This window comes from Bufo bufo, chromosome 8 (assembly GCF_905171765.1).
Source record: "Bufo bufo chromosome 8, aBufBuf1.1, whole genome shotgun sequence".
Taxonomy (NCBI): domain Eukaryota; kingdom Metazoa; phylum Chordata; class Amphibia; order Anura; family Bufonidae; genus Bufo; species Bufo bufo.
The window spans coordinates 190,658,688-190,685,966 of NC_053396.1; the positions used below are offsets into that span (position 1 = coordinate 190,658,688).

Consider the following 27,279-nt stretch of genomic DNA (forward strand, 5'->3'; position numbering starts at 1 on the left):
CTGGATAAGGCAGGATAGTAACAAAATCAGGGGCGGATTGGCCATAGACCTTACAGTGAAATTTCGCGGTGGGCTGGTGCCCAGGGGGCCGCCTGGGCCCTCCTCATGTCCGGCCAGTTGAATTTTTTGGGGTTGTATTTTGTGCTGCTGGCAGTATTTAGTGATGGACTGTGGTATTTGGCTCTGTTGGGGTGGTATAATGTGCACAATATGGTATTGCCCTGCCTTCCACCAATTTGGATCTGACTACAAAACTGGGGCCACTTTTAGTATTTTTCCAGGGCCACTTTAAGTTCCCTGTCGGCCCCTGAACATAATATATATATTACACAGAAAAGGCTCTGTATGCAGCTCCCTGTCACTCTCTGGTCTCTGGGGACTCCATCTCTTCCTGGGGAGTGTTATTAGTCTATGGATGTTTTTCTCTCCTTTGGCTCCTATTCATTGCAGCTGTCATAAAGCACATTACAGACAATACAGAAAGGGGGTGTTTGCCTCCAATATGGCTGCCCACGGGAAAGTTCATAAAAATAACAAAATAATAGTTACACCAATTAAAAGAAATAAAACACAGTACATCTATGCTATAGACTAAAACTACAATTAAATATGATTCATCATCTTCACAATCCCGAAGCATGATGATCGCACGCCATGGTTATTTCACAGTCTTGACATTTTTCCTTTTTACATAATTAAACGCATTGTTTTATTGAAAGATCAAGTGTGTCTCTGAAAAGTGACTGAATATTAAACCAGCTGACTCATTTCAGTTTATGGCTGATGCATATCTGAGTAACACCTGTATAGCACATCTTCTACAAGAGAGAGGGGCTTTCCCGGAGTAAGGGTACTTTCACACTTGCGACAGAGGATTCCGGCAGGCAGTTCCGTCGCCGGAACTGCCTGCCGGCCGGATCCGGCGTTCCGGATTCAAACTGATGGCATTTGTCAGACGGATCCGAATGCGAATCCGACTGACAAATGCATTGCAATACCGGATTCGTCTCTCCGGTGTCATCTGTAAAAACAGATCCGGTATTCATATTTTTTTTTTGCTTTTTTAAAGGTCTGCGCATACGCAGACTGAAAAGCCGGATCCGAACACTTAATGCCGGATCTGGCACTAAAACACTTCAATGTAAATTAATGCCGGATCCGGCATTCCGGCAAGTGTTCAGTGTTTTTGGCCGGAGATAAAACTGCCGCGTGCTGCGGTATTTTCTCCGTCCAAAAAAACTTAAAAGGGACTGAACTGATGCATTGTGAATGGAATGCTCTCCATTCCGAATGCATTAGGATAAAACTGATCAGTTTTTTTCCGGTATTGAGATCCTAGGACGGAACTAAATACCGGAAAACAAAAACGCTAGTGTGAAAGTACCCTAAACAAATGCAAATACGTAATTCTCTATCAGGTTCTGAAGCCTTGAAACTATCCTTCAAAAGAGGCAAACTTTGACACATAGTTATGGGAGCTTGGGGGTCAATAAAAACAGGCTGAAAATGAGTTTGATTTTTTGGACCAAGAGGTTCTCAGGTCCATGCCCCTTTCATACATGTGCACCTCCGCTTTTAATTGCTATAGGTTATCGAGTTATCAGTGACTCGTCCCATAAGTGATCAGCTATAAATTCACCTCCACTTGTGGCTGCAGAATAAGTCAGTGAGAGTAAGATATTTGATAGAGCCTCACTCTTTTGAAGAGGGTGTCTAAAATGTTGGACAAATTGGTACAGACCTGATCAGTTGTTTAATACTAAAACGTAGGACTGTTCTCGGTCCAACCATGAAACCCATTCTGACCTACAAATTGTATTTTTTTTCTTAAATTTATTGAAATTGATCAGGAAATCTTGCTAAAAACATTCCCATCTATTGTGTGTACGTAAGCCATTCGATTTTTTGTCTCTTTAATTTATGATGCTTCCAAGTAGTCTTACCTTCACCATTTGCTCTACACTGCGGCTGAGGCTCTGAGGGTCCAGTTGTAAAGATTCTACTGGGGTCCAGTCTGGATTCTCTTCTGGGGGCTTAATAGGAGTGGTAGACTAATAAGAAGAGAAAAATGGAAACATTAAAAGTCTTTTGACATAAACTCCTTTTCTCCTCTGGTGTAATTGGCAGTTCAGTTATGATGGGAGTGTTGCGAGTCAGGACTGATGCAAAAGAGCACTCGTAGATGAAGTCCAAAAATTTTATGGCGCTGCCAATATGTGTTGAAAAATGTATTCACTGTGAGCACACCAAGTTATGTGCTCATTCTCTATACATTTTTGAATACCTATGAATGGTGCCTTGGAGTTTTTAGATTTTTGTATTCAATGTTGAAAGCAGTTTTATGAGCTGTTGTTGGCACCAGTAATGTCAAATACAACACCTCCTGTGTGTCCAATGTAACTAGGCCCACAGACCACACTCTTTTTTATGCAGCATGTCCTTGAAACAAGCTGTATTGACTAGTCTTGCCTATGTAACTCAATCAGACTGTTTTAACGTGAGATCAACAATTTGAGAATAAATAGGCTTAAGCAGGTTAAGTGAATAAATATTTTTACTAAATGTGATAAAAAAAATAAAACAGACAAATCACAAAGTAGTAAAACTAAATGCCAATCACTGGCCTGCAACACAATGGGAGGGAATTCCTGTCGCCATGTCGTAGAGCATGGCCGACACCCCATGGTGATACAAGTGAGAGACATTGACCTACAACATCCTACCTGGATGATGTTCTCAGCAGAGTTCCTCTATTTGCCTTTGTGCACAAAAGTTTATACCCTTCAGACCTTCCTGTTAAAAATGTACAGTGTGCAGTACGCATGTCTCTTAATATAATCAAGAAAAGTGGTGTTGCGTAGAAACGCTAAAAAGGACCAGGGGGGAGGCGCCAAAATCCCTTGGATAAGGATCCTTACCAAAGGGATTTTGGCGCCTCCCCCCTGGTCCTTTTTAGTGTTTCTACGCAACACCACTTTTCTTCTCTATCACCTACCCTGAGGTCATCAAGGTTAGGTTGAGACCAGTGGCAGCCTGCCCGCCTATGCTCGACCATTATTTTTGTCTAATCTAGCAGAACCTTTTTCTGCCCCCCCCCCCTTGTTTGCCTTCCTTTTGGCGCCCTGCAAAGTTATTCCCGGACCCTCGACCCGAAGGTCTAGTGACTAACCCTCTCCTTTTCTTCTCCCGCTCTGACTCTTAATAAAATCCTCAGGAGTGCAGCCTTCTCAGCACAATAGGGGGTTTGTATATGTTATCTAACTCTCCCAAGCTCACTACATTACAAGGAATATCATTACAAAGAATATAGAAGGTGATATAATAAAGAGGACAGAACCAATCAGTACTTAATCAATTATGTAAAATACCCTTACAACACACAGACTAATCTTGTTCCATCAAAAACCCATGCGGCACACAACCAACCAATCTCCATATAAAATCTAATGTGTGCGCAATATTTGTCAAGATTCTTACCATTGATTTGGAACTGCGTGGCTCCCGTGTGTAGGATAAGGAGTAAATCTCATCTTCTGTATAAAACGTGTCCAAAGATGTCTATAAAAAAAAGGTTGAACCTGTAAACATTTGTCCAAATAAATATATGAAATAGTCATAAACAGCAAAGCCTCCCTGAGACAACTACTGCTAAATTGCATATCTAAGAGGACTAGTATACACAGAATAAAAAATAATTGAAAATTTACTGCTGAAACCCCTTTTGGAGAAGTTTCACTGTATATGATATATACCAATTCGAATTTGACCTGCTGAGTAACATTCAAGCTTGACTTTCACCAGTCTTTGTTGGACAGGTTCCTAGCTCATACCCAATTTGTTGTGTCTTGTCCTGCCAAATATGCTATGACCTAGCTAGTTGGTCTCCTCATGTCCACATAATCTTATCTAGTATTGCTTTCCTACTCATGCCTGTTTTTACCTTATGCTCATTGCTAATTCTATCACCCTTGACTTCCATACCAGGCTGCAGTAGTTCACATCCTGGAAATCAAGACCTTGATCTCTCAAGTTTCCAACTTTAATGGAAAGGGTGTGCTACAGCTGAAGACCTCAGGGGGACCTAAAGTGATACTGTATCCTGAATATAATGCACATAGTCTTCCATGCACTTAGATTGTGTTCCTCGTTTCCTAGGTTTAGCCCCATCTTGTCTACACGTATCTGCATCTTTCTCCTAGTTTACACAATTCCATACTCTGGTCTTTGACTTCGCCTGGTTGAGCACCTTCTTCTCTTTCTCCCATTTTTTAAGGAGGTTCCTTTAAAATACTACATATACAATCTGTCCATGGGTCCCACAATCCAGATGGCCACAAATTTCAGTCAACATATGGTATCCACCTATAACATCATCTTTTTGAATCTTTTTATGTGCGCTTCTAGGCCAAAAAAGAGGATTACCAGAGTGACTCCTAGCAGTAGTCCATGAAAAACAGACTGAACATGCATGTCATAGACAGTAATTAGTTTACTTGGTCTAGAAAATGGACTAAATATACCCATTGAATTGAATGGATCCATGTGCGGTCTGTTTCGCACGTCCGTGAGTACCAGAACACAAAGCTGTAGGGTGGGTCTGCCCCCCACCCTACACCCACCATGGGACAAGTAGAGAAAACTTTGGGTTCCCTCACGTTCTAGGGCTCGGGTGTGACTGCTACCTCTCCACCCCATGTAGCTCTTATATGGCCTCATTGGCTTTTCTTGCTATGGTTACTCAGAGTACCCATTTAGTACCAGTACAGCATTACTCACAGTAAGCAGCAGTATCACATCCTTGTTAGCTTTGAATGGCGGACTAACTTTCTGCAGCTGCCGTAATTCCAGGATATGTTGGTAGAGACTCTGTAGTTTGCAGACATTGATTTTCCCGTTCTCCAAGTAATCAGGCAGAGCTTCGTTCAGCGACACCAAGTCCTTTAGCTGCACCCCAAGAATGGGAATTTTAAACCCCCCACATTCATTGTATACCCTCCGATATGTACTGTAGTTACTGCTCGAGGATAGGAGCTCAGTCATCTCGCTGAGGGTCTGTGAGGAGAGAGAAAAGAAGTGTACGGCACCCAGGATGAATATGTGATGCCACATAGGGGCCTGGGGTATCATTAGGTAGACCCGTGTCAGGATAAGGTTTTATTCCTGCGCAACATCCACGTCACATAAACTGCAAATGCGCATTGGTTGGTCCAAACATTTATCCTCTATCAGATAGGTGTGGGTCCTACCTCTGGGACCTGCACCTATCTCTAGAATGGAGCCCCCAAAGTGAACAACGTGGCCAACCTCTATTCATTTCTATGGGATTCTCTTCCAGCAGTCCCATACAAGTAAACATGTTCTGCAAATGCTGTTAAGAGCAGCCCAGACAAGATGGCTGCCCCTATAATCATGTTCAGAAAATAGAATTTAAAAAATTCTGCAATAAAAAAAAAAAACTGTTAAAAAAAAGGCATATGTTCCCCTATCTGGTTTTAACTGACAGAAAAAAAAATGGTGACACATTTCCTTTAAGAAGCATAAGTAGGAGGTGAGACCACACCTGCACTTCTGCTTCAACCTTTAAAGGGACTCTGTCACCACTTTCTAACCCCCTCTTTTAAAAGTATTGTTCTCTCCATGGCGCCCTTGTGATTACAAAGGTGTTGTTATAACATAAATTCGCCGTCTCGTTTTGATAAAAATACCTTTTATCTAACCTGTCAATCTTGTGGATAAGGTGCCCAGGGCGTTTCTGAAGGCCTGAAGCTGCCGCCCGCCGCCGCCGCCGTTGGTGCCCAGCTCCTCCCCTGATCCTTTCAGCGCCGCCTGAATGTAAAGAAATCCGCCTCCGGCTCTCGCTCAGTGCCCCCTCCTCCTTTTCAAAGATCCCGCGCGTGCGCACAGGCCTGTGCCTGATGCGCCCGTGCGGACATTTATAATCAGCCTCATTGAGCGAAGTGCGCATGCGCGCACTTCGCTCAACCTCCTCATAAGACGAGCACTGCAGCCAGCCACTCAGAGCCTGCCAAGCGCTGTATGGAGCCGCAGGCTCTGAGTGGCTGGCTGCAGTGCTCGTCTTATGAGGAGGTTGAGCGAAGTGCGCGCATGCGCACTTCGCTCAATGAGGCTGATTATAAATGTCCGCACGGGCGCATCAGGCACAGCCGCAGGCTCTGAGTGGCTGGCTGCAGTGCTCGTCTTATGAGGAGGTTGAGCGAAGTGCGCGCATGCGCACTTCGCTCAATGAGGCTGATTATAAATGTCCGCACGGGCGCATCAGGCACAGGCCTGTGCGCACGCGCGGGATCTTTGAAAAGGAGGAGGGGGCACTGAGCGAGAGCCGGAGGCGGATTTCTTTACATTCAGGCGGCGCTGAAAGGATCAGGGGAGGAGCTGGGCACCAACGGCGGCGGCGGCGGGCGGCAGCTTCAGACCTTCAGAAACGCCCTGGGCACCTTATCCACAAGATTGACAGGTTAGATAAAAGGTATTTTTATCAAAACGAGACGGCGAATTTATGTTATAACAACACCTTTGTAATCACAAGGGCGCCATGGAGAGAACAATACTTTTAAAAGGGGGGGTTAGAAAGTGATGACAGAGTCCCTTTAAACTGTCCACAGATTCATGTTAAAGGGGGATTCCCACAAAACACATTTGCAGCATTATAAGCACTGGGATCCCCAAAATTTACTTGGCTGTCTCTGTAATTCTCATGTACTTTAAATGGTACCTGCCACCTTGAAAATGCAGTCCAGTCTGCAGGCAGCATGCTATAGAGCAGGAGGAGCTGAGCAGATTGATATATAGTTTTATGGTAAAATTCTGTACAACTAGTCATCTATTGCTCTAAAACAGGGCAGTGCAGCCTGCGACCCGGGGGCCACCATTCTGTGCGCCCTCCAACCGTCTGCTAACAGACATCTATATGTCTAGTGGCTACTCACTAGTATTTCTCATATATTCTCCAAATAGAGTCCTGGAAAAGTAACCACATATGTATGTGTGTATGTAGTACCCCAGACCTGGGGGAGCTACAGTTATATATAGTTATGTATTGTGTATTATACCGTATTGTAATTTTTTATACTCTGTTATTACCAGTAAGGATATGGATGGCAAGGGTTAACCAGGAACAGGACTAACCACTCTGTTCCTCCCCTCTTGGTAGGAGTGGGCCGATTCTGCTTTCTGCCAGGTAGGCGGGGGGAGTTCCTGTTGAGCTACAGAGGAGAGAGGAAGTACACTACAGAGCTCCTGCTCCTAAGATAGGTTTTCCACAGAGATCAACTTGATTGTGCCTCAAGTAAATCCTTGAGAAGACAGCAGAGTGAACAGCTATATCCAGCATTTAAAGACACTGCTGTGAGGTGAGGGACTACGGCTAAGACACCCATCACTCAAAACGTTACTAGGCCAGTACAATAGTAGTGCCAAACTGCAGCCAACCAACTTGCCTCTATGATCATTACTGATGCCAGAGAAGTTTGGCACTTGAAATCTGCTGCTATTCAATATATTTGATCTTCTACGTTGCACTTAATTTTGGCCTCATTCTTCAATCCCCAGGGAGCAATGTCCCTGAGGGAGTACACCGTAACACAATACTTCATCAGGACCACTAGCTCACCCATCTCCTACACTGCCTCCCCCGGGGCTCTCTGCATATTGTTTGTTTAACCATGAATATTTCAGTTGGTAATACCCCTTAAAATTTTATTTTCGGCCCTTGGGATTGTGTTAATCTGACAATGTGGCCACCTACCAGAAAAGTTTGCGCACTCTGATCTAAAATTTTACTTATTTTGGGCTTAGGAGTCTGGTGGGTGGGTCTACTCAGTGATTCACAGTGCAAAGTCATACACGGAATATTGTCAATCACTGCTTAGGACCGCCCACTGGACTCCTAAACCCAAAAGTATCAAAGGGCTTAGGACCAGGACATGCTCAGAATAGGTCATCAATATCAGATCGATGGGGGTCCGACACCCCATACCCCCCACCGATCAGCTGCTGGCGCCGGTAACTATATATTGGACGGAAGATTCTGTCAACTGTGTAGTTTCTGGCACTGATGTACTGCACATGAAGGGGAGCTCAGCTACACTATGGATGAAACCGTGTTCTTCCAGCTCCCTCCCCTTTATAGTTTCATCCACCCCCTCTGATCTCATATTGATGAGCTATCCTGAGAATAGGCCATAAGTATCTAAGTATCGGAAAATCCCTTTAATAAATTACAAGTTATACAGAACTGTATTTCAATCAACTCCCTTCTTCTGACCTTCTCTGTGACATGCTGCCTGCAGACTGCATGTTCAATGTAACAGGTTCCCTCTCCTGACATGTCTGTTTTAGTAACCACTATGCCATGTAATAACAATTCTGGAGCTTCTATTCTTATGATGTGATATTCCGTTATTATTCCCCCTAGCAGCAGTCCTCAACTAGGTACGCCTGTCACATCATCACTGCATATCTGTGGGATACTTCTATTCCCCATAGGTAACATGAGGGGCAGGTTCCCTGGACACAGTTAGCACCCTGTACCTACACTATAGTGGCATTCATCCTCCCGTTTCATTTAGATTGTAAGCTCTTATGGGCAGGGTATTTTTTTAAATTTATTCTACTTTTCATTTTAGTCTTTCGTTGCACCCCAGTTATAAATTGCTGCAGAATATGTCGGTGCCAAAGAAATAAAAATTATTGCTATTACAGTTGCATCTTTTGGAATGCAGCAAGAATACGTAACACTGGGGGTACTCAAGCGGAGGGGCTTCTGTGTATGGACTACAGCCAAATATCCTATAATTTTTTATTTGATATTTTATATTTATTATTATATCTTTAGATATATAATACATTGCTCAAAAAAATAAAGGGAACACAAAAATAACACATCCTAGATCTGAATTAATTAAATATTCTTCTGAAATACTTTGTTCTTTACATAGTTGAATGTGCTGACAACAAAATCACACAAAAAAAAATGGAATGCCAAACCGGCCATGCTGGAGGATGTTGCAGGCAGCAGAACGTTCTCCACGGCGTCTCCAGACTCTGTCACATCTGTCACATGTGCTCAGTGAACCTGCTTTCATCTGTGAAGAGCACAAGGCGCCAGTGGCGAATTTGCCAATCTTGTTCTCTGGCAAATGCCAAACGTCCTGCACGGTGTTGGGCTGTAAGCACAACCCCCACCTGTGGACGTCGGGCCCTCATATCACCCTCATGGAGTCTGTTTCTGACCGTTTGAGCAGACATATGCACATTTGTGGCCTGCTGGAGGTCATTTTGCAGGGCTCTGGCAGTGCTCCTCCTGTTCCTCCTTGCACAAAGGCGGAGGTAGCGGTCCTGCTGCTGGGTTGTTGCCCTCCTATGGCCTCCTCCACGTCTCCCGATGTACTGGCCTGTCTCCTGGTAGCGCCTCCATGCTCTGGACACTACGCTGACAGACACAGCAAACCTTCTTGCCACAGCTCACATTGATGTGCCATCCTGGATAAGCTGCACTACCTGAGCCACTTGTGTGGGTTGTAGACTCCGTCTCATGCTACCACTAGAGTGAAAGCACCGCCAGCATTCAAAAGTGACCAAAACATCAGCCAGGAAGCATAGGAACTGAGAAGTGGTCTGTGTTCACCACCTGCAGAAACACTCCTTTATTTGGGGTGTCTTGCTAATTGCCTATAATTTCCACCTGTTGTCTATCCCATTTGCACAACAGCATGTGAAATTGATTGTCACTCAGTGTTGCTTCCTAAGTGGACAGTTTGATTTCACAGAAGTGTGATTGACTTGGAGTTACATTGTGTTGTTTAAGTGTTCCCTTTATTTTTTTGAGCAGTGTATATTATTAAATAATTTGTATTACATATTTTATATTTATTATTACACAATTATTTTTATTTTATATGTATTATTATATAATATAAATAATATATTTGTAGATTATAAGCCCTCGCGGGCAGGGTCCTCTCTCCTTCTTTACCAGTTTGTAGCTCGTCTTGTTCATGCTTGGTGCAATTGTCTGTATTATGTATGTGCACCGCTTATCATATGTACAGCGCCAGGGAATAAATGGTGTTTTAATAATAAATAATAATAATAATAATTTTATATTTATTATTATATATTTATGTATAATATATATTATATACCGTACTTATTTTTATAAAGTAACAAACAAACATTTCCCCGCTCACACGTTGTTGCAGACATCACCCAACTCGGCTTCTTTTTGGTTGTAACGCCCCCACAAACCCGCCCGCATGCTGAAGGGGAAAACTTGACCCATTAGCAGGACTTTTTTCCTTGCGCCGAAAGGTTAAACACAGACGTTGACCTTACGTCTCATAAAATATGTTTGTGGAGGACGTCTAAAGATGATTTTGACACTGATCTGTGCTGGTTGTGAACTCCTTGAGCTGAAGTTACCGGAACGAAGGGTTAAACCAGCGACTAACTGTTGAACAAGGCACCTTGTGGTGTTCTTGTGGTTGAAAGGTTGTGGTAAGTTTCTTAGAACGAGAAGTACGTGACGTCGTCAGCTCCCCGAGTGTCGAATCTATTTCACTAAGAATGCAACTCGAGTCTTGACACATATCAGGCCCCCTGTGTGCAGAGTCTTACTAATATTAACCCTTTCTTCATTTATGAAACGTAAAGCAATGTCCCTTCTTGTACTTTGGACCAAGGCATTGCTTAATAAAGGGTTAATTACAGGAAAGGACATCAATACACAGACTGTTGATACTGAGAACCTCTCCCGACATGTCAGTTTTAGTAACTACTTGTATCCCCCATGTAAGGCCTCATGCACACGACCGTTTTTTGGGTCTGCAGTTTTTGCGGTTCGGGTGCGGACCCATTCACTTCAATGGGGCCGCATCCGTTGCTCCGTTCCGTGGTCCACAAAAATAATATAACCTGTCCTATTCTTGTCCATTTTGCGGACAAGAATAGCCAGTTATATCAATGGCTGTCCGTGCCGTTCCGCAAATTGCGGAACGCACACGGACACCATCCGTGTTTTGCGGATCCACAATTTGCGGACCGCAAAACACACAACGGTCGTGTGCATGAGGCCTAATAATAACAATTCTGGAGCATCTATTCTTCTGACTCTATGTTTTGCCCTTCCTCCATTATTCCTGCTGGAAGTTATGAATGAATAATTAGTAGTTTGCAGTGAAGGTCCAGCTGGGTGTAACCAGTTGGGGCATTTGCCTGCACAGTCTGATAGTAGAACATACACTCAGCTGGACCTTGTTTGCAGACTGCTAGTAATTCATTCATAACTTCTAGGGAGAATAATAGAAGAACGGCACAACGTAGAGTGATAAGAATAGATGCTCCAGGATTGTGATCACTTGGGGAATAGAAATGACCGATTGCTGCAAAACTCGGCATGCAGTTATGTCTCAGGTAGATCTGGAAATGATTACAGGTGTGTGTATTGTCATGGCTGAACATGCCTCAACTATTTAAAATATTTCTCATGCACAGTGAATGCTGTAATGGAATAAAAAAAAATTTAACATTTTTTTTTTTATTTCACCCCAGATTTTTTTCCACATTTTCCAATACAAGCTATGGTAAATTAAAAAGTTATGGCCCTTGGAAGGGGGAAAGGAAAAAACTAAAATTGTCCCGATTCTATAAGGATCAGGTGACATTCATTACATGTGCAGGAAAGGTGATGTAGAGATCTGTACAGGAAAGGGTTCTTTACAGTAAGAGCAGTCACACTATGGAATGTCCAACCCCAAGAAACAGAAATGGAAGGTGTTTTGTGAACTTGCACCAGGAGGGTGGCTCATTCTGGGTTTTTTTCAGAACTCCCTCCCCTCGGTCCTCCTCTCTGCTTTATACAGTCCCCTGCTGCCTGATCCATTAATATTGATTACTCTGCAAAGTTTTAACTTTTTGTATAAAATAGAATGTGCAGTTCTGCTTTTTGATATCTCATAGAAACAGTTTCCACAGAAAAGGGACAACCTCATAGCAAAAAAAAAAAAATGCTCCATCTTCCATTCCGATGCAGGGCCTTGGCTGGCTAGGTACCTAGGTACAGCGCCATGCATAAGGTTGTGGCCGCCCCTGGTACTACAGCTCCATGTGATTGGGACTGAGCCGCAGTACCAGGAACAGACACAACTACAATTATGGTGCTGTGAGTGAGTGAACTATGAAGTATTTGTGGCACAAGCTGGTCTATCACGGCCACCTTATTAAGCGGATTTGTTGGGGTGCCAGGAGTCAGACCCCCTAAACTAATCCAATAGTGATAGCCTATCCTAACAAAAGGCCATAGGTGTATTACAATTCTGGAAAACCCTTTAAAGGGGTTGTCTGAGTGTTTAAAGGCGGTTTTCCAGGCTCCTGATATTGGATAGATCATTAATATCAGATCGGTGGGTGTCGGACACCAGGCACCCCTACCGATCAGCAGTTCCCTGCAGCCTCTGGCTCTGGAACTAGCACTGTGAATGGAACAGGAAGCACAGCGCCATTCAAAGTGTAGTGGCCGTGCTGGGTTACTGCAGCTCAGCTTCCATTGAAGTGAATGAGACCTGAGCTGCAGTAACCCGACACGACCACAACACTATGAACGGAGCTGTTTGCTTCCTGTTCTATCCAGCATCGGAGGCTACGGGAAACAACTCACTGGGGTGGGTGGAGTGCGGGGAGTCAGACCACCACCCATTGGATAGGACATCAATATCGGGAGCCTGGAAAACCCCTTTAATACTGATGACCTATTCTCAGGATAGGTCATCGGTATCTGATTGGTGGGGGTCTGACCCCCGGCACCCCCGGTGATCAACGGCCTCTTCCAAGACCAGTGACATCACATTCATTGTTCACATGGCCTAGGTCAGTGATAGCTAACCTCCAGCACTCCAACTGTGGTAAAGCTACAACTCCTAAGATGCACACTTGCTTGGCTGTTCTGAGAACTCCATAGAAATGAATGGAGCATGCTGGGAGTCGTAGTTTCACCACAGCTGGAGTGCCGGAGCTTAGTCATCACTGTCCTAGGTGCATCCCAGTCCCATTCAAGTGAATGGCACTGAGCTGCAATACCAAGCACAGCCACTATCCAATGGGCGGCACTGTGCTTGGTATTGTGTAAGCTGCAAGGAGGTCACGGCACTCACCGGAGCACCGCGGCCTCTTTAAACAAGTGATTGGCATGTAATGATTCCCGTGCATGGCTCCAGTTGTTCTTTTAGAAAGGGCTCCAGCTAACCTTTCAAGCAACCTAGCAGATAATCCAGGCCCGTTCCCGTATACAATCAATTAAGTATTTTCCGTACTCACTTTCAATATGTCGTGGGACAGGTAACTGTGGGTCTCTTTCAGTCTGGAGATTGCACTGTGACATAGTCCTCCAATCACTGCCATGAGGGTATTGAAGTTCTGTCGTTTGCGGAGTTTCTGCAAAAGAGAGACCGACCGTGTAAAAGCAGATGACCTGCGCCCAGTCTATATACCACCGTGTGAAACTGTACCATTCAAAGCCAGCTATCCACCAAGCGTTCTGCCGTGTGTTACTGTTATATTACTTCCTACATATTCGGGACCAGTGCCTGCAGCATTGTCCTACCAGTGAGTAAAGGACCCTTTACTTAGGCCGCAATGCATGCCGACATACAGTACAGACCAAAAGTTTGGACACACCTTCTCATTCAAAGAGTTTTCTTTATTTTCATGACTATGAAAATTGTAGATTCACACTGAAGGCATCAAAACTATGAATTAACACATATGGAATTATATACATAACAAACAAGTGTGAAACAACTGAAAATATGTCATATTCTAGGTTCTTCAAAGTAGCCACCTTTTGCTTTGATTACTGCTTTGCACACTCTTGGCATTCTCTTGATGAGCTTCAAGAGGTAGACCCCTGAAATGGTTTTCACTTCACAGGTGTGCCCTGTCAGGTTTAATAAGTGGGATTTCTTGCCTTATAAATGGGGTTGGGACCATCAGTTGCGTTGAGGAGAAGTCAGGTGGATACACAGCTGATAGTCCTACTGAATAGACTGTTAGAATCTGTATTATGGCAAGAAAAAAGCAGCTAAGTAAAGAAAAACGAGTGGCCATCATTACTTTAAGAAATGAAGGTCAGTCAGCCGAAAAATTGGGAAAACTTTGAAAGTAAGGGCTATTTGACCATGAAGGAGAGTGATGGGGTGCTGCGCCAGATGACCTGGCCTCCACAGTCACCGGACCTGAACCCAATCGAGATGGTTTGGGGTGAGCTGGACCGCAGAGTGAAGGCAAAAGGGCCAACAAGTGCTAAGCATCTCTGGGAACTCCTTCAAGACTGTTGGAAGACCATTTCAGGGGACTACCTCTTGAAGCTCATCAAGAGAATGCCAAGAGTGTGCAAAGCAGTAATCAAAGCAAAAGGTGGCTACTTTGAAGAACCTAGAATATGACATATTTTCAGTTGTTTCACACTTGTTTGTTATGTATATAATTTCACATGTGTTAATTCATAATTTTGATGCCTTTATAGTCATGAAAATAAAGAAAACTCTTTGAATGAGAAGGTGTGTCCAAACTTTTGGTCTGTACTGTATATTGTCCCTCTTTGCAATTTTCTAAAGTTGGGAGGCATGATGCATGTATGAGTGTATGAGCAGGCAATTATCAGGACTGATCGGTCGGATCAGTCCTGATAATTGCCTGCTCATACGCTCATACATGCATCATACCTCCCAACTTTAGAAAATCACAAAGAGGGATAATATATGTCGGCATGCATTGTGGCGGTTTTGTTCATATTAGGCCACGCCTCTAACTCCGCCCAAAGCACAATTACTGACCCCCGTCACAACTGCAGTAGCTGGGGATCGGTTAGGTGAGTGTTAATTCCTTTAGTTTTTTACAGCATGTGGAGCACCTGGGACAATTTTTTCTTGCGCTTCAAGATCCATTTAAATATTAGCACATAAATGATGAGATTATAGATATTTTAAGGTAGAAATTGCACAAAATAATGAAGTTCTGGTCTAATATACAGGTAGAAACCGTACAGATAGTTTAGTAAGGAGCAATTTAGTAAATTTATTAATGCTCATTTATGCATTCATTTCCCAGGTCAAAAAGAGGGACATTTAAGGATCAAGCAGGGACAGAGGGGACAAAAAGAGGGACACTTGGGAGGCATGCATTCACCATAAGAGTTGAGGCAGTATGTCTACTAGTAATCTTCCATAGAATACATATAGCGGCACTCACCGGTCCGGTTTCAACGTTTTTTTTAATCCATGCCAAATTACAGATAAACAAGGGAGAACAAAAAAAAATCCTTGGCCTACGGCCGTTTCATGGAGCCGCGCTTTCTCGTGGTCGGTGGGTGCCACTTTATGTATTTATTGTTTGCAACTGATTTAGGAAGCTGTGTGACTGTCAGGGGTGGACTGGCCAGTGCACAGGGGACCAGCCGAGTACATAGTGGTCAGATGCCCTCATTAGAGATGAGCGAAGTTTAGTAAAATTCGATTCGGCTGCTTTGCTGAATTTTACAAAAAAAAGTTTTTTGTAAGTAGCGGGTGCAATAACAGGGAATAGTGATTGCACCGCTCCCCGTCATTGTACCACTCAGATGCCGCGTTCATACATGATTGCGGTATCTGAGAGTAATAATATAGTATAAAATTAACATTAAAAAAAATTCAATCATACTTACTGCCTCCATTTGCTCACGGTGTGCCGGCCGCCGCCATCTTGCTTGAAGATCTTGCACGGCCCAAGATGACGTCACCACGCTGACGTCATCATGCACGGGATTTCGGCCCAGATCAATGAAGATGGCGGCGGCCAGCCCGTCGCGAGCAAATGGAGGTGTCAAGTATGATTTTTTTGTTGTTGTTTTTTACACTATTTCAGGTTGAACTGATTCGCTTCCACAAGGCGCGAGGGAATTTGGCTTCGCAGCAAAAACTAATTTATCCTGAAATTCGGATCAAATTCCACATCATTGGATTCGATTCGCTCATCTCTAGCCCTCATGTTAAATACTGCAGCGTGGGTGGCAGTATTTTGTGCTGCACTATGGTATTTGATTCTGTTGGGATGGTATTTTGGGCTGCACTAGGGTATTTGATTCTGTTGGGATGGTATTTTGGGCTGCACTATGGTATTTGATTCTGTTGGGATGGTATTTTGGGCTGCACTATGGTATTGCTGGCCTGTGTTGACCTCTCATACTGTTGTTGCCTGCCTCTTGTCAATTTGGACCCAGCTACAACATGGGGCCACTTTTAGTTTTTCTTTTTTCCAAGGCCACTTTTACAAGTTCCCAGTCCGCACCTGGTGAGTATCCAGGCAATTGTAGATTGCTATTATGGGTTAATGCTGTTGCAGAGGAGTGGTGCTGGAGCAGTGTTGATTCTATGAGGTGAAGAGTAGGTCTACTATGTTGTGGATTTGCTGCATATTTTCATACTTCAGGTGCATGAGAGCGGTGTATTTTTTATACACAAATTCACGTGCATCAGAAAAAAATCCTCATGAATCCTTCACAACAAAAAAAGTGCAGGCTCATTCTTTTTGCAAATTCCCCCATGAGAAAGCTATGGATTAGCTCCAGAGAGTCCTACTGAATGAACCACCTGCATGCCTTTAATATGTAAAACATATCTTTGAATTTCCAGCCTAATACCACAGTCATTCCAAGGACCAGATGATGAAAGTTCTTCAGAGAGTAAAAATCTGAAAACATTGCACATCTTGCAAAAGTCTCTGCATGCTCGCTTGATCTTTCTCCCTTCTCATAGAAAAGAAATGGAGAAGGAACAGACTCCGCTCATACTGTATGTCTGCATCACATAGGGGATCTAGAACAGGTAGATGTTCCACAGACCATCAATGGTGGTAGGAGATCTGACAGAAGAATGTCTAAAGAATCAAACAGGCTGAAGTCACCGTTAAGGGGCATTTGACCCATATTTTGTCTGATTTTTGGAGGCAGCCCTTTTTTACATCCTGTAGCCAAAGAAGATGTACTCGGTTCTCACCTGTGTCACCTGAATGAACTTGGTAAACACTTCTGCCCTCTGCTGTGGAGTAGGGCGGTTGAGGATCATGAGTTGAACCCACTGAGAAATACTGTTGCACAAATTGACTGATCTCTCCAATCGAGGAATTTCCCTTAGAGGATTATGTAAAGTGTAGCTTTGATAGTCTAAATGCTGTAGAAGAAAACAGGTTAAGTAAAGACGGGCCAGATGACCATATCAAGTCAAATCCAAAGCTGCCCATACACATACAGTACCTATATACATGCCCAGCTATTCCCACGGACTACCCTATATATACCCATGCCTTCCTATAGTGAAACATTTACCGATATCCTGCAGAAACATTTAAATTCCAGGTAGCTGAGATGATCTGCAAGTTCTGATGGCTCCAGGTGATCAAAGAGGAGCGAGACTTTTCTCTTTTTGTTGAAGCTCGGAGACTCTGGAAATGGTTTGGTGATTTCTTGGTCACTACTGTCACAAACAAAAGGTGAGAAGAATGTTTCTGATCATTAATCAAATGTATTCTAAGACTCCATTGAACCAACATTCCCAAATGGAGAAGACTTGGGAGACTAGTGAATCTTTCTAGGGTTGGTTGAACTTCCCAGGTTCCTGCAAGGTTTCAGCCACAGCTCATGATGGGTGTCACAGCACATCTCAGAAGAACATTTTCAAAGGAACTGTATGTCTCTCTAGCCATGGCCTCTCGAAACTAAATAGTCATAACTCTAAAATAAGAACAAGCCTAGACAATAATTGGATTAAGGGGAGTGTAGCAGAGGGGTAACAAATAACCATGTGGCCCAATTCTAAAACTTTCCACTCCATCATGACCTCCAGCTATGATTGTTTTGGTCTTCACTATTTTCCTTATGTCGTTAACCTCAGTTTTCCATTGCCCTGGACACTCTTTCCCTAAATTGCTGCTGCACATGTTAGGACATGGAGCAAGGAACTCTGGGAATGAGGGATCACCCACAATGCCATGCATGCAGCCAATCAGCAGACAGCCAGCCCTGTGATGTCACATCCCTATAAATATCCTCAGCCATCTTGGATTCAGCCATTTTCCAGTGTACTTAGTGTAATGACCCGGAGGGCCATTACTGCTACCAGGCGCCCTGCTACCATTTCCATTTCCTATGACTTTCCTATAATGTACATATCTATTCCTAAAACTGTTATGTTCAAGTGTAATAACCTGGTCCACCAGCAGATGGCGGCAACAACATTGGCAGTATTAGCTTCCCTGGAGAGGAACCTTCTGGTTCCTCCCAGCCCTCTGTAGCTAGAGGGAGGAGTTTTAGTTAGCTAGAGTCAGTCTAGCCTACCCCCTCCTGGTGAAAGGTTGTGTGTTGGATAGGCCCAGAGGCCCTGCCTCTGAAGTCTACATGGTTGCTTGTCCCCTCCTGGGCTTGCATTGCCTCCTTCCAGACTGAGCTGAAGCTTCAGGTACTCTAAAGCCAGGACAATAAGTTCCTAGAACTATAAGTAAGAGACAGACTACAGACTACAGCTAACTTAAGTTCCAGCAGAAGTGGAAGAGTTTCCTATTTATCCAGCCAAGCATAGCAGAGTTCAGAGAGTTACCACATAGTTGAGTTGAGATTGTTGCAGAGAAATATTTGACTGCCAAAGTTAAGCCAATACTTGCTCATGACCAAGATATCGTTTGGAAGCTGTTTATTGCTATTTGTTTCTGTTATTTTTGCACTAACCGTTTTACGTTTTCAGCAACTTAGAAAATGTGCCTATTGTATGCATTCTTTTACAGGTGCCGCAATATGTTATTTTATGCACTTATTGTACAACCTTATGCATCCCATCATTTTTAGCCATGTGGTTAACACCTTACTTTGTTGCTCACAATGGAGTGCGTCTGGTACGTTCCAAGCACGTCCTATATATATTTTATTGCTCAATAATGTTTGCCTCTGAGTACAATTTGAACTAATGGTTTTAAGCCAAGTGGTATTGTGCTAAATTAAGCTAGTACATGTAGAACTAATGGTTGTAGACCACGTGGTTATCTTCCAAGAAAACTAAACACCATTAAGGGTGATCAGCTGCTGTTATCTCAGGAGTTGTAGGAGAAAATGTTCCTCCTCCTAAAGTACTAAAATATGGGAGAATACCGCTCAATTGGCCATGTCCTAAGGCCTTGCGCACCGCCTTATGGAAAAATATTTGCTACCTGTTTCTAATCATCAAGGTGACATAGCGTAAAGAATAATTAGACCTTGTTGTCAGAAGGGACCCCGGATAATGCCACCCTTCTATTTGCGGGCGTTTTCATTGCATAGCAGTGGGTCGATGGAGTGAAGTCACCCCTGCGCTTTCTTTGGTATTTACAGCCAGAATGTTCCAAAGTTAGTCTGTAATGATTGCTTAGTGCACACCTGTTTGGTTATCTGGTTATACCTGAGAGGGAGACTGTTCTCTTACACCCTACTCATTCGGGCAGAGAGACCTGTTGGTAGCGGTTGCTAAACTTTGTGTCATTTCTATGCAGCATGTTATTGATATCTTTAGAGCATATATATAATTATTTACCTCTACCCGGAGCACAAATCGAGGGCGACTTGCCTCTTAAGTAAGGGGGAATGTAATGACCCGGAGTGCCATTACTAGTTCTTTTGTCGCCCTGCTACCATTTCCATGTGCTAATTCTTATCATCTAATATATTTCCTATAATGTGCATATCTATTCCTAAAACTGTTATGTTCAAGTGTAATTAACTGGTCCACCAGCAGATGGCGGCAACAACATTAGCAGTATTAGCGTCCCTGGAGAGGAACCTTCTGGTTCCTCCCAGCCCTCTGTAGCTAGAGGGAGGCGTTTTAGTTAGAGTCAGTCTAGCCAACCTCCCCCTTGGGAAATGTTTTTTGATAGATAGCAGAGCACTGCCTGCTCAGCTAGGCCCAGAGGCCCTGCCTCTGAAGTGTACATCTTTGCTTGTCCCCTAATGGGCTTGCATTGCCTCCTTCCAAGCTGAGCCAAAGCTTGAGGTACTCTAAAGCCAGGAAAAGAAGTTCCTAGAACTATAAGTAAGAGACAGACTACAGCTAACTTAAGTTCCAGCAAAAGAGGAAGAGTTTCCTATTTATCCAGCCAAGCATAGCAGAGTTGAGATTGTTGCAGAGAAATATTTGACTACCAAAGTTAAGCCAATACCTGCTGATGACCAAGATATTGTTTAGAAGCTGTTTAGAGTACCAATTTACGCTAAGTAAAAGCAACTGTTCAACATTAATACATAGTCTGGACTCTATTTATTCCACTTGTTCATCATCCAAATTCAACTACCCTTTTTGCACTACTTCGGACCACATCACGTCTGGGATGCACGGATATCCAGGTAGGAACACCGTGACACGTGTATATAACATCTACAGAGACTGTAGGCCACCCTGCACCACTCTGGCAATTCTACCTCTGGGTACCAACATTACCATCTACAAAGGGAGCCCTGTGCTTCCGCTGCTTAACTGCAGCTGGCGTCACATTTACTTGCTCTATAAGAGGGACATATTTCGTAGAAACCTCCTAAAGGGCAAGGGATACCCCAGGCATGGCCATAGTGGGACGTCGCATCAGTGCAGGGAGAGACGTCAGCAGGCGCTAGGGACAGTGATAGTAAAGACTTGAAAACTTTTGCCCTGTAGAAGTTCAGGGAAAGAGCATTAGAGTGTAGGGAAAGCATCACCCAGTGGCACGCACTGATTTCAAGAAGTCAAGGCTCCATCACCTCAGCCGAAGGAAGCTGTCTGTCCGTCCCATCATCTGCTGGTCCTGATGCTCCTGCTCCTCCTCGTCAGTCATTCTGTCAGCAATCGATCACCGAAGCGATTGCCAAGAGACAACAGTATGCGTGCACTCATCAAATGGTGCAGAAGCTGAACGTGCTCCTGGCCAAGTTGCTGGTGCTGCAGTCCCTCCATTTCCAAGTGGTGGACTCTGCACCTTTTAGAGAACTGGTGGCTTGTGCCGAGCCGAGCTGGAGAGTCCCAAGCCGTCATGTATTTGCCAAAAAGGTCGTACCAGCCCTGCACACATATGTATAACAGAAGGTGGGCCAGTCCTTGAGCCTGTTGGTGTCTGCCAAAGTGCACGGCAGCGCCGATGTGTGGAGCTGTAACTATGGTCAGGGACAATACATGTCCTTTACGGCCCACTGGGTGAATGTGGTTCCTGCACAGCCACACCAGCAACTTGGCCAGGTAACGCCGCTTCAACTTCCACGTTCTCACGCCGTTGGTCCTGCGACAATGTCCGCCTCTGCCTCCTCATCCTCCACCTTGTCCTCAGCCTCCACTGCAGGGACAATTCACAGTGCCCCATCAGCATATCACATGTGCAGGGCACGGCGGTGTCACGCTGTTCTGCACCTAGTTTGCCTGGGCGAATGGAGTCACACAGGGGAGGAACTGCTCTGCGTCCATCATGAAATCGAATCCCGGCTTTCTCCGCGACAACTCAAAATCGGAACTATGGTGACTGACAACGGGAAGAACATGGTGTCGGCGCTGCGTAAAGGAGGGCTGAGCCATGCACCCTGCATGGTGCACATGTTCAATCTGGTTGTCAAGCGTTTTCTGAAGTCTTCCACCCATCTGCAAGACATCCTAAAAATGGCCAGGAAACTTTGCATGCACTTCAGCCACTCGTACACCGCCAAGTACACCCTCCTTGAGCTACAGCTGCAGAACGGCTCCCCCAACATAGGCTGATATGCGACGTTTCCACCCGTTGGAATTCCATCCTCCATATGTTGGACCGACTGTACGAACAGAGAAAGGCCATAAACGATTTCTTGATGATACAGACGTACAGAGGTACTCCCCTGTGTAACTTTGATGTTAGCCAGTGGCTGCTCATGCGTGACACCTACTGTTTGTTCGTGCCCTTTGAGGAGGCCACTTTATTTGTCAGGACTACGGGATGAACAACATCAGGAGCAGTATCAGCTTCAGCCTGAGTCTAGAGTCGCTGATGAGCAGCTTTCTTCACCCGCTTAGTGAAGAAACTACTCACCAGCAGCTAGACATGGAGCAGAACCTGAACCAGCAGGTGGTGGCATACATGGAGTGCACCCTGCCAGCCGTCATTGAAGATACGCTGGACTACTGGGAAGCCAAACTGGATTTGTGGCCGCAACTGTCCGAGTTTGCCCTGGAAAAGCTGTTCTGCCCGGCCAGTAGTGTGGCATCAGAGCGGTTAAGTGCGGTGGGGGCCATAGTTACCCCAAGGAGAACTCGCCAGTCCACCTAAAATGTAGAGAGACTGACCTTTGTCAAGATGAATCAGGCGTGGATCAGCCAGGATTTCCACCCACCAATACCTGATGCATCAGATTAGATCATCCATGCTGCCTCACCCAAACCTTGACAAAAGAGACCAGTTTCTTCTGGCTACCTGCCTCAGCTCCTATTCTGATGCTGTCACCCGCCTAATACCACACATCTGATGCCAAGTGCTCCTTCTTACAGCCACCATCGTCAGCAGGTACTGTTAGTGCCACCCACCTCCCCACTCTGTCACTGGGTCACTCTGTGGTCTCCTGTTGCTGCTGCCACCTCTACACTATGTCACCTTGCCACTCTGTGGTTTCCCGATGCTGCTGCCACCTCCACTATATGTCACCTTGCCACTCTGTGGTCTCCTGATGCTGCTGCCACCTCCACACTATGTCACCTTGCCACTCTGTGGTCTCTTGATGCTGCTGCTACCTCCACACTATGTCATTGGGCCACTTTGTGGACTTCTCATGCTGTTCCTACCATCCCCACTTCATGACTGGGCCACTATTTTGCCTTTTTGGCCTGGTTGACATCATCATGTATTTGACCCTTCTTCTGATCTGTCAGAAGGAAGGAAAAATTAGACGCACAATGGATCCGTCTGTGTAGCAGCTGTAAGGCCCGTATGGTCCCATCAGAATTGGCTTATGATTTAGTAGCCAAAAGCAGGAGTGGGTACAAAACACAGAAGACATGCAAATATTCCATTCACGTGTCACCTCTGTTTTGGATCCACTCCTGTTTTTTTTGTCAATACTGATGGATTACTGACCAAATGCTGACTGTGTGAAGGATGCTCAACAGACAGGATCTGTTTTTTGGGGGGTTGTTGATCTGACGGATCAGAGGAAGGGCAAAATAATCAGTGACGTCAACATAAACTTACTTCTGACACTCTCTCCACTCTGTCGGGGGCTCTACTTGTATAAGCGTTTAATAGAACAGGTTCTGTAGACATCTATGTGGAATCAGCTGACAACGATGTAAAAGAAGTGCGCTCTTTCCCGCTATAGTAGGATCTTGGGCCTCTGCACGGTTCTTTATACCTGACGCTAACATCGACCTGTAAGGCTGAGTTCACACTTGAGTTATTTGGTCAGTTTTGGCCCCCGTAACTGCCCAAATAAGTGAAGTGTGCAGTGATTCTAAGAGCGACGCCTGTCATCTGCATGTCATATTAAGTATTATTTCACTGCCACAGCAGACTCCCTATGCGTGTTACTGCAAGGCACAGTGTTCTACACCACTATACAGGCTCTCTGCAGCCAGGAAATAGCAGTTTTTAACACAATTCACCACAAATTAATTCGGATCGAATCAGATCTTTTTGGAAAATTTGGTGAACCGACCGAATCTAATTTTTGAGAAATTTGCTCATCTCTAGTTGTGATAATCAGATGATGAGGGGACCATCTGATCGTACGCTAAAGAGTTATAAGGCATAGCAAGGCATACAACCTAAAAGTTCCTTAAAGGGGTTGTCCAGCCTATAATTGGCTGTTTTGGTCTCGTGACCAAGAACAGGTCCCTGTCACTTCCAGTTTGCTGGGAGCTGCGGCGCTGGAATGGAGGGCGCTTTGAAAGATGAAAGTTTTTTTTTTGTTTTTTTTTCATATAGTTCTGCTGCCCTTAATTTTTTTTTATAATAGTGGACAGCCCTCTTTAACTGCAACGTGACATATCAAATTATAGGAAGTTCTGTTATTTTTCTGCTAAAGTTAACCTTTACCTCTTAATGCTGTGTCATCTTTAAGTCTAACTTCCTGTACTGATTCATTTTTAGTATATCTTTATGTGGTCAGGGCTGTGTTTTTTTTTTGTTACAGGGCTCCAAGGAGAGTTAAGGGCTATGGATACCTTTGACATGATAAACATTTTTTAAATATCTTAGTAGTTTCAGTCTGCAATCTTCATTCCTTGATTAATTTTCTGTCCTTGATATTTAGTTTACAACCTGCTCCTAGTTTCAGACTTTTCTCATGTGGACATGTCTCTCTCAGTCTCTCTGTAATACATGATGGATTTGTGTGTCCAGGATGCTGCTGTCTTCACCCTGTGGACTGTGCTTGTGTGTGCTTCCCTCTCTATCTTCAGCCTGTGTGATCTGCCCTGCTTGGATCCTCTCCACACTCTAATCTGCCATGTGCAACCACCTGCTGCTACTTCTAAGGCCTAGTTCACACGAAGTTCCGTGTGCATTCCGCATCACGGATGCAGACCCATTCACTTCAATGGGTCCGCAAATCCGGAATTGCAGAACGGCCGCACGGAACGGGACCCCTCGGAAGCACTACGGAGTGCTTCCGTGGGGTTGCGTCCTGTACTTCCGTTCCGCAAAAAGATAGAACATGTCCTATCTTTTTGCGGAACGGGAGGATCGCAGACCCATTAAAGTGAATGGGTCCGCGATCCGATGCGGCTGACCTACGGGCACGGGTCACACGGGCACGGGTCACACACGTTCGTGTGAACTCGGCCTAACACTAGAGGGGGAGAGCAGAGAGAGCAGTCAGAAACAGGGGCAAAGCTCTGACAGATTCATGTCAGACTCAGCAGCACCGGTGGCTAGATGAAGGAATTACACACATTCTGCAAAAGCAAAATGGTAGGAATTTTTTTTATAAAAACTTTTTAGAAAGTTGTTTAATCTTAGATTTAGAAAGCAAATAAAAAAATCTGTGAAAAAAGTGTTCATAGCCTTTAAGTCACAAAATTTTTGCTTTGTTTCCGCCTTCACTAGGCAAAACGTTTCATTATTAAGTTCCATGTATGTAGCGTATGCAGTGGAGACTGCAGGCAGCCAGAACTTTATTATTGAACTCTATAGGGGAAATTTATCATGGCCTTTGTGCAAGTTTTATGGCATCATAAAAACCTTAGATTTTTGTGACTTTTTAAGTTTTTACGCTACACGCAGCATTTTTCTAAGTTGGCGTGGCTTCCCACAGCCCAACAGATATAGAATACCTTTACACGACGGTATGTATTTTCTGGTCCTCAAAACGCGGATCCGCATAATACAGTCGATGTCCTCGTTGCATCCGTTCGACTTTAAACGGTCAGTGGTCCGCACTTTGCGTACAACAATAAGACATGTTCTATCTTTTGCGGAACGGACATACATATACAGTGCCTTGCAAAAGTATTCACCCCCCTTGACTTTTTTGGTATTGTGTTACATTACAGCCTTAAGTTCAATGTTTTGTTCATTTGAATTTTATGTGATGGATCAGAACACAATAGTCTAAGTTGGTGAAGTGAAATGAGAAAAAAATGTTGTTGAGAAGTACAAGTCAGGGTTAGGTTATAAAAAAATATCCAAATCTTTGATGATCCCCAGGAGCACCATCAAATCTATCATAACCAAATGAAAAGAACATGGCACAACAGCAAACCTGCCAAGAGGCGGCCGCCCACCAAAACTCACAGACCGGGCAAGAAGGGCATTAATCAGAGAGGCAGCACAGAGACCTAAGGTGACCCTGGAGGAGCTGCAGAGTTCCACAGCAGAGACTGGAGTATCTGTACATAGGACGACAATAAGCCGTACTCTCCATAGAGTTGGGCTTTATGGCAGAGTGGCCAGAGGAAAGCCATTACTTTCAGCAAAAAACAAAAAGGCATGTGGGAGACTCCCAAAATGTATGGAGGAAGGGGCTCTGGTCTGAGGAGACTAAAATTTAACTTTTTGGCAATCAAATCGAAAAGGCTATGTCTGGCGCAAACCCAACACATCACATCACCCAAAGAACACCATCCCCACAGTGAGACATGGTGGGGGCAGCATCATACTGGGGGGACGGGACTGGGAAACTGGTCAGAGTGGAGGGAAAGATGGATGGTGCTAAATACAGGGATATTCTTGAGCAAAACCTGCACCACTCTGTGCGTGATCTGAGGCTAGGACGGAGGTTCACCTTCCAGCAGGACAATGACCCCAAACACACGGCTAAAGCAACACTTGAGTGGTTTAAGGGGAAACATGTAAATGTGTTGGAATGGCCGAGTCACAGCCCAGATCTCAATCCAATAGAAAATCTGTGGTCAGACTTAAAGATTGCTGTTCACAAGCGCAAACCATCCAACCTGAAGGAGCTGGAGCAGTTCTGCAAGGAGGAATGGGCACAAATCCCAGTGGTAAGATGTGGCGAGCTCCTAGAGACTTATCCAAAGCGACTTGGAGCTGTGATTGCCGCAAAAGGTGGCTCTACAAAGTACTGACTTTAGGGGGGTGAATAGTTATGCACATTGACTTTTTCTGTTATTTTCTCCTATTTGTTCTTTGCTTCACAATAAAAAAACAAACAAAAAGAAACCATCTTTTAAAGTTGTGGGCATGTTCTATAAATGAAATGATGCAAATCCTCAAACAATCCATGCTAATTCAAGGTTGTGAGGCACCAAAATGCAAAAAAAATCAAGGGGGGGGAATACTTTTGCAAGGCACTGTATGGAAAACTTTGTACAAAAATTGTATTTTTAAATAAAATAAAAAATTAAGACTGGTGTTTCAAATACCCATCTTTATAAATTCCTGTCTATGTCTTTGCAGGGGATTTGGAGACCTGACCACTATAAAGATATGTAACAGATTATTAAAGGCTATTCTATGGACACCTTCAGGAAATTGTTTATGATTGCATTTGACATATTTTGGTGTAAAAATCATTTTTTAAGTTGGTCTTTATTAAATAAATACCCAAACATTTTTAACAAGGGTTTGCAGAGTATCAATTCCCAGTCAGCTGAGGGCTCATGTGAAAGTTTATCTCTGATTTCCTGACCTCATAAGCACTCATTATTGTAAACTCTTATCAAACTGATAAGAATATGGCTTAGGCTACTTTCACACTAGCGTTAGGAGCGGATCCGTCTGATGTTTCATCAGACGGATCCGCTCCGATAATGCAGACGTTCGCATCCGTTCAGA

The 27,279-nt window shown here is 44.2% G+C and overlaps 1 protein-coding gene across 1 annotated transcript in view; it reads right to left on the reverse strand.

Moving 5' to 3' along the window:
* RASGRP4 (RAS guanyl releasing protein 4) overlaps positions 1-27,279 on the reverse strand; it is a 51,057-nt gene that overhangs the window by 13,143 nt on the left and 10,635 nt on the right. Inside the window, exons 6-11 of the mRNA XM_040404892.1 lie at positions 17,372-17,519; positions 17,043-17,216; positions 13,330-13,446; positions 4,777-5,052; positions 3,478-3,558; positions 1,944-2,051 (exon numbers count right to left, since the gene is read on the reverse strand). Coding sequence (XP_040260826.1) covers positions 1,944-2,051; positions 3,478-3,558; positions 4,777-5,052; positions 13,330-13,446; positions 17,043-17,216; positions 17,372-17,519 — 904 coding nt within the window. The remainder of the gene's footprint in view (positions 1-1,943; positions 2,052-3,477; positions 3,559-4,776; positions 5,053-13,329; positions 13,447-17,042; positions 17,217-17,371; positions 17,520-27,279) is intronic.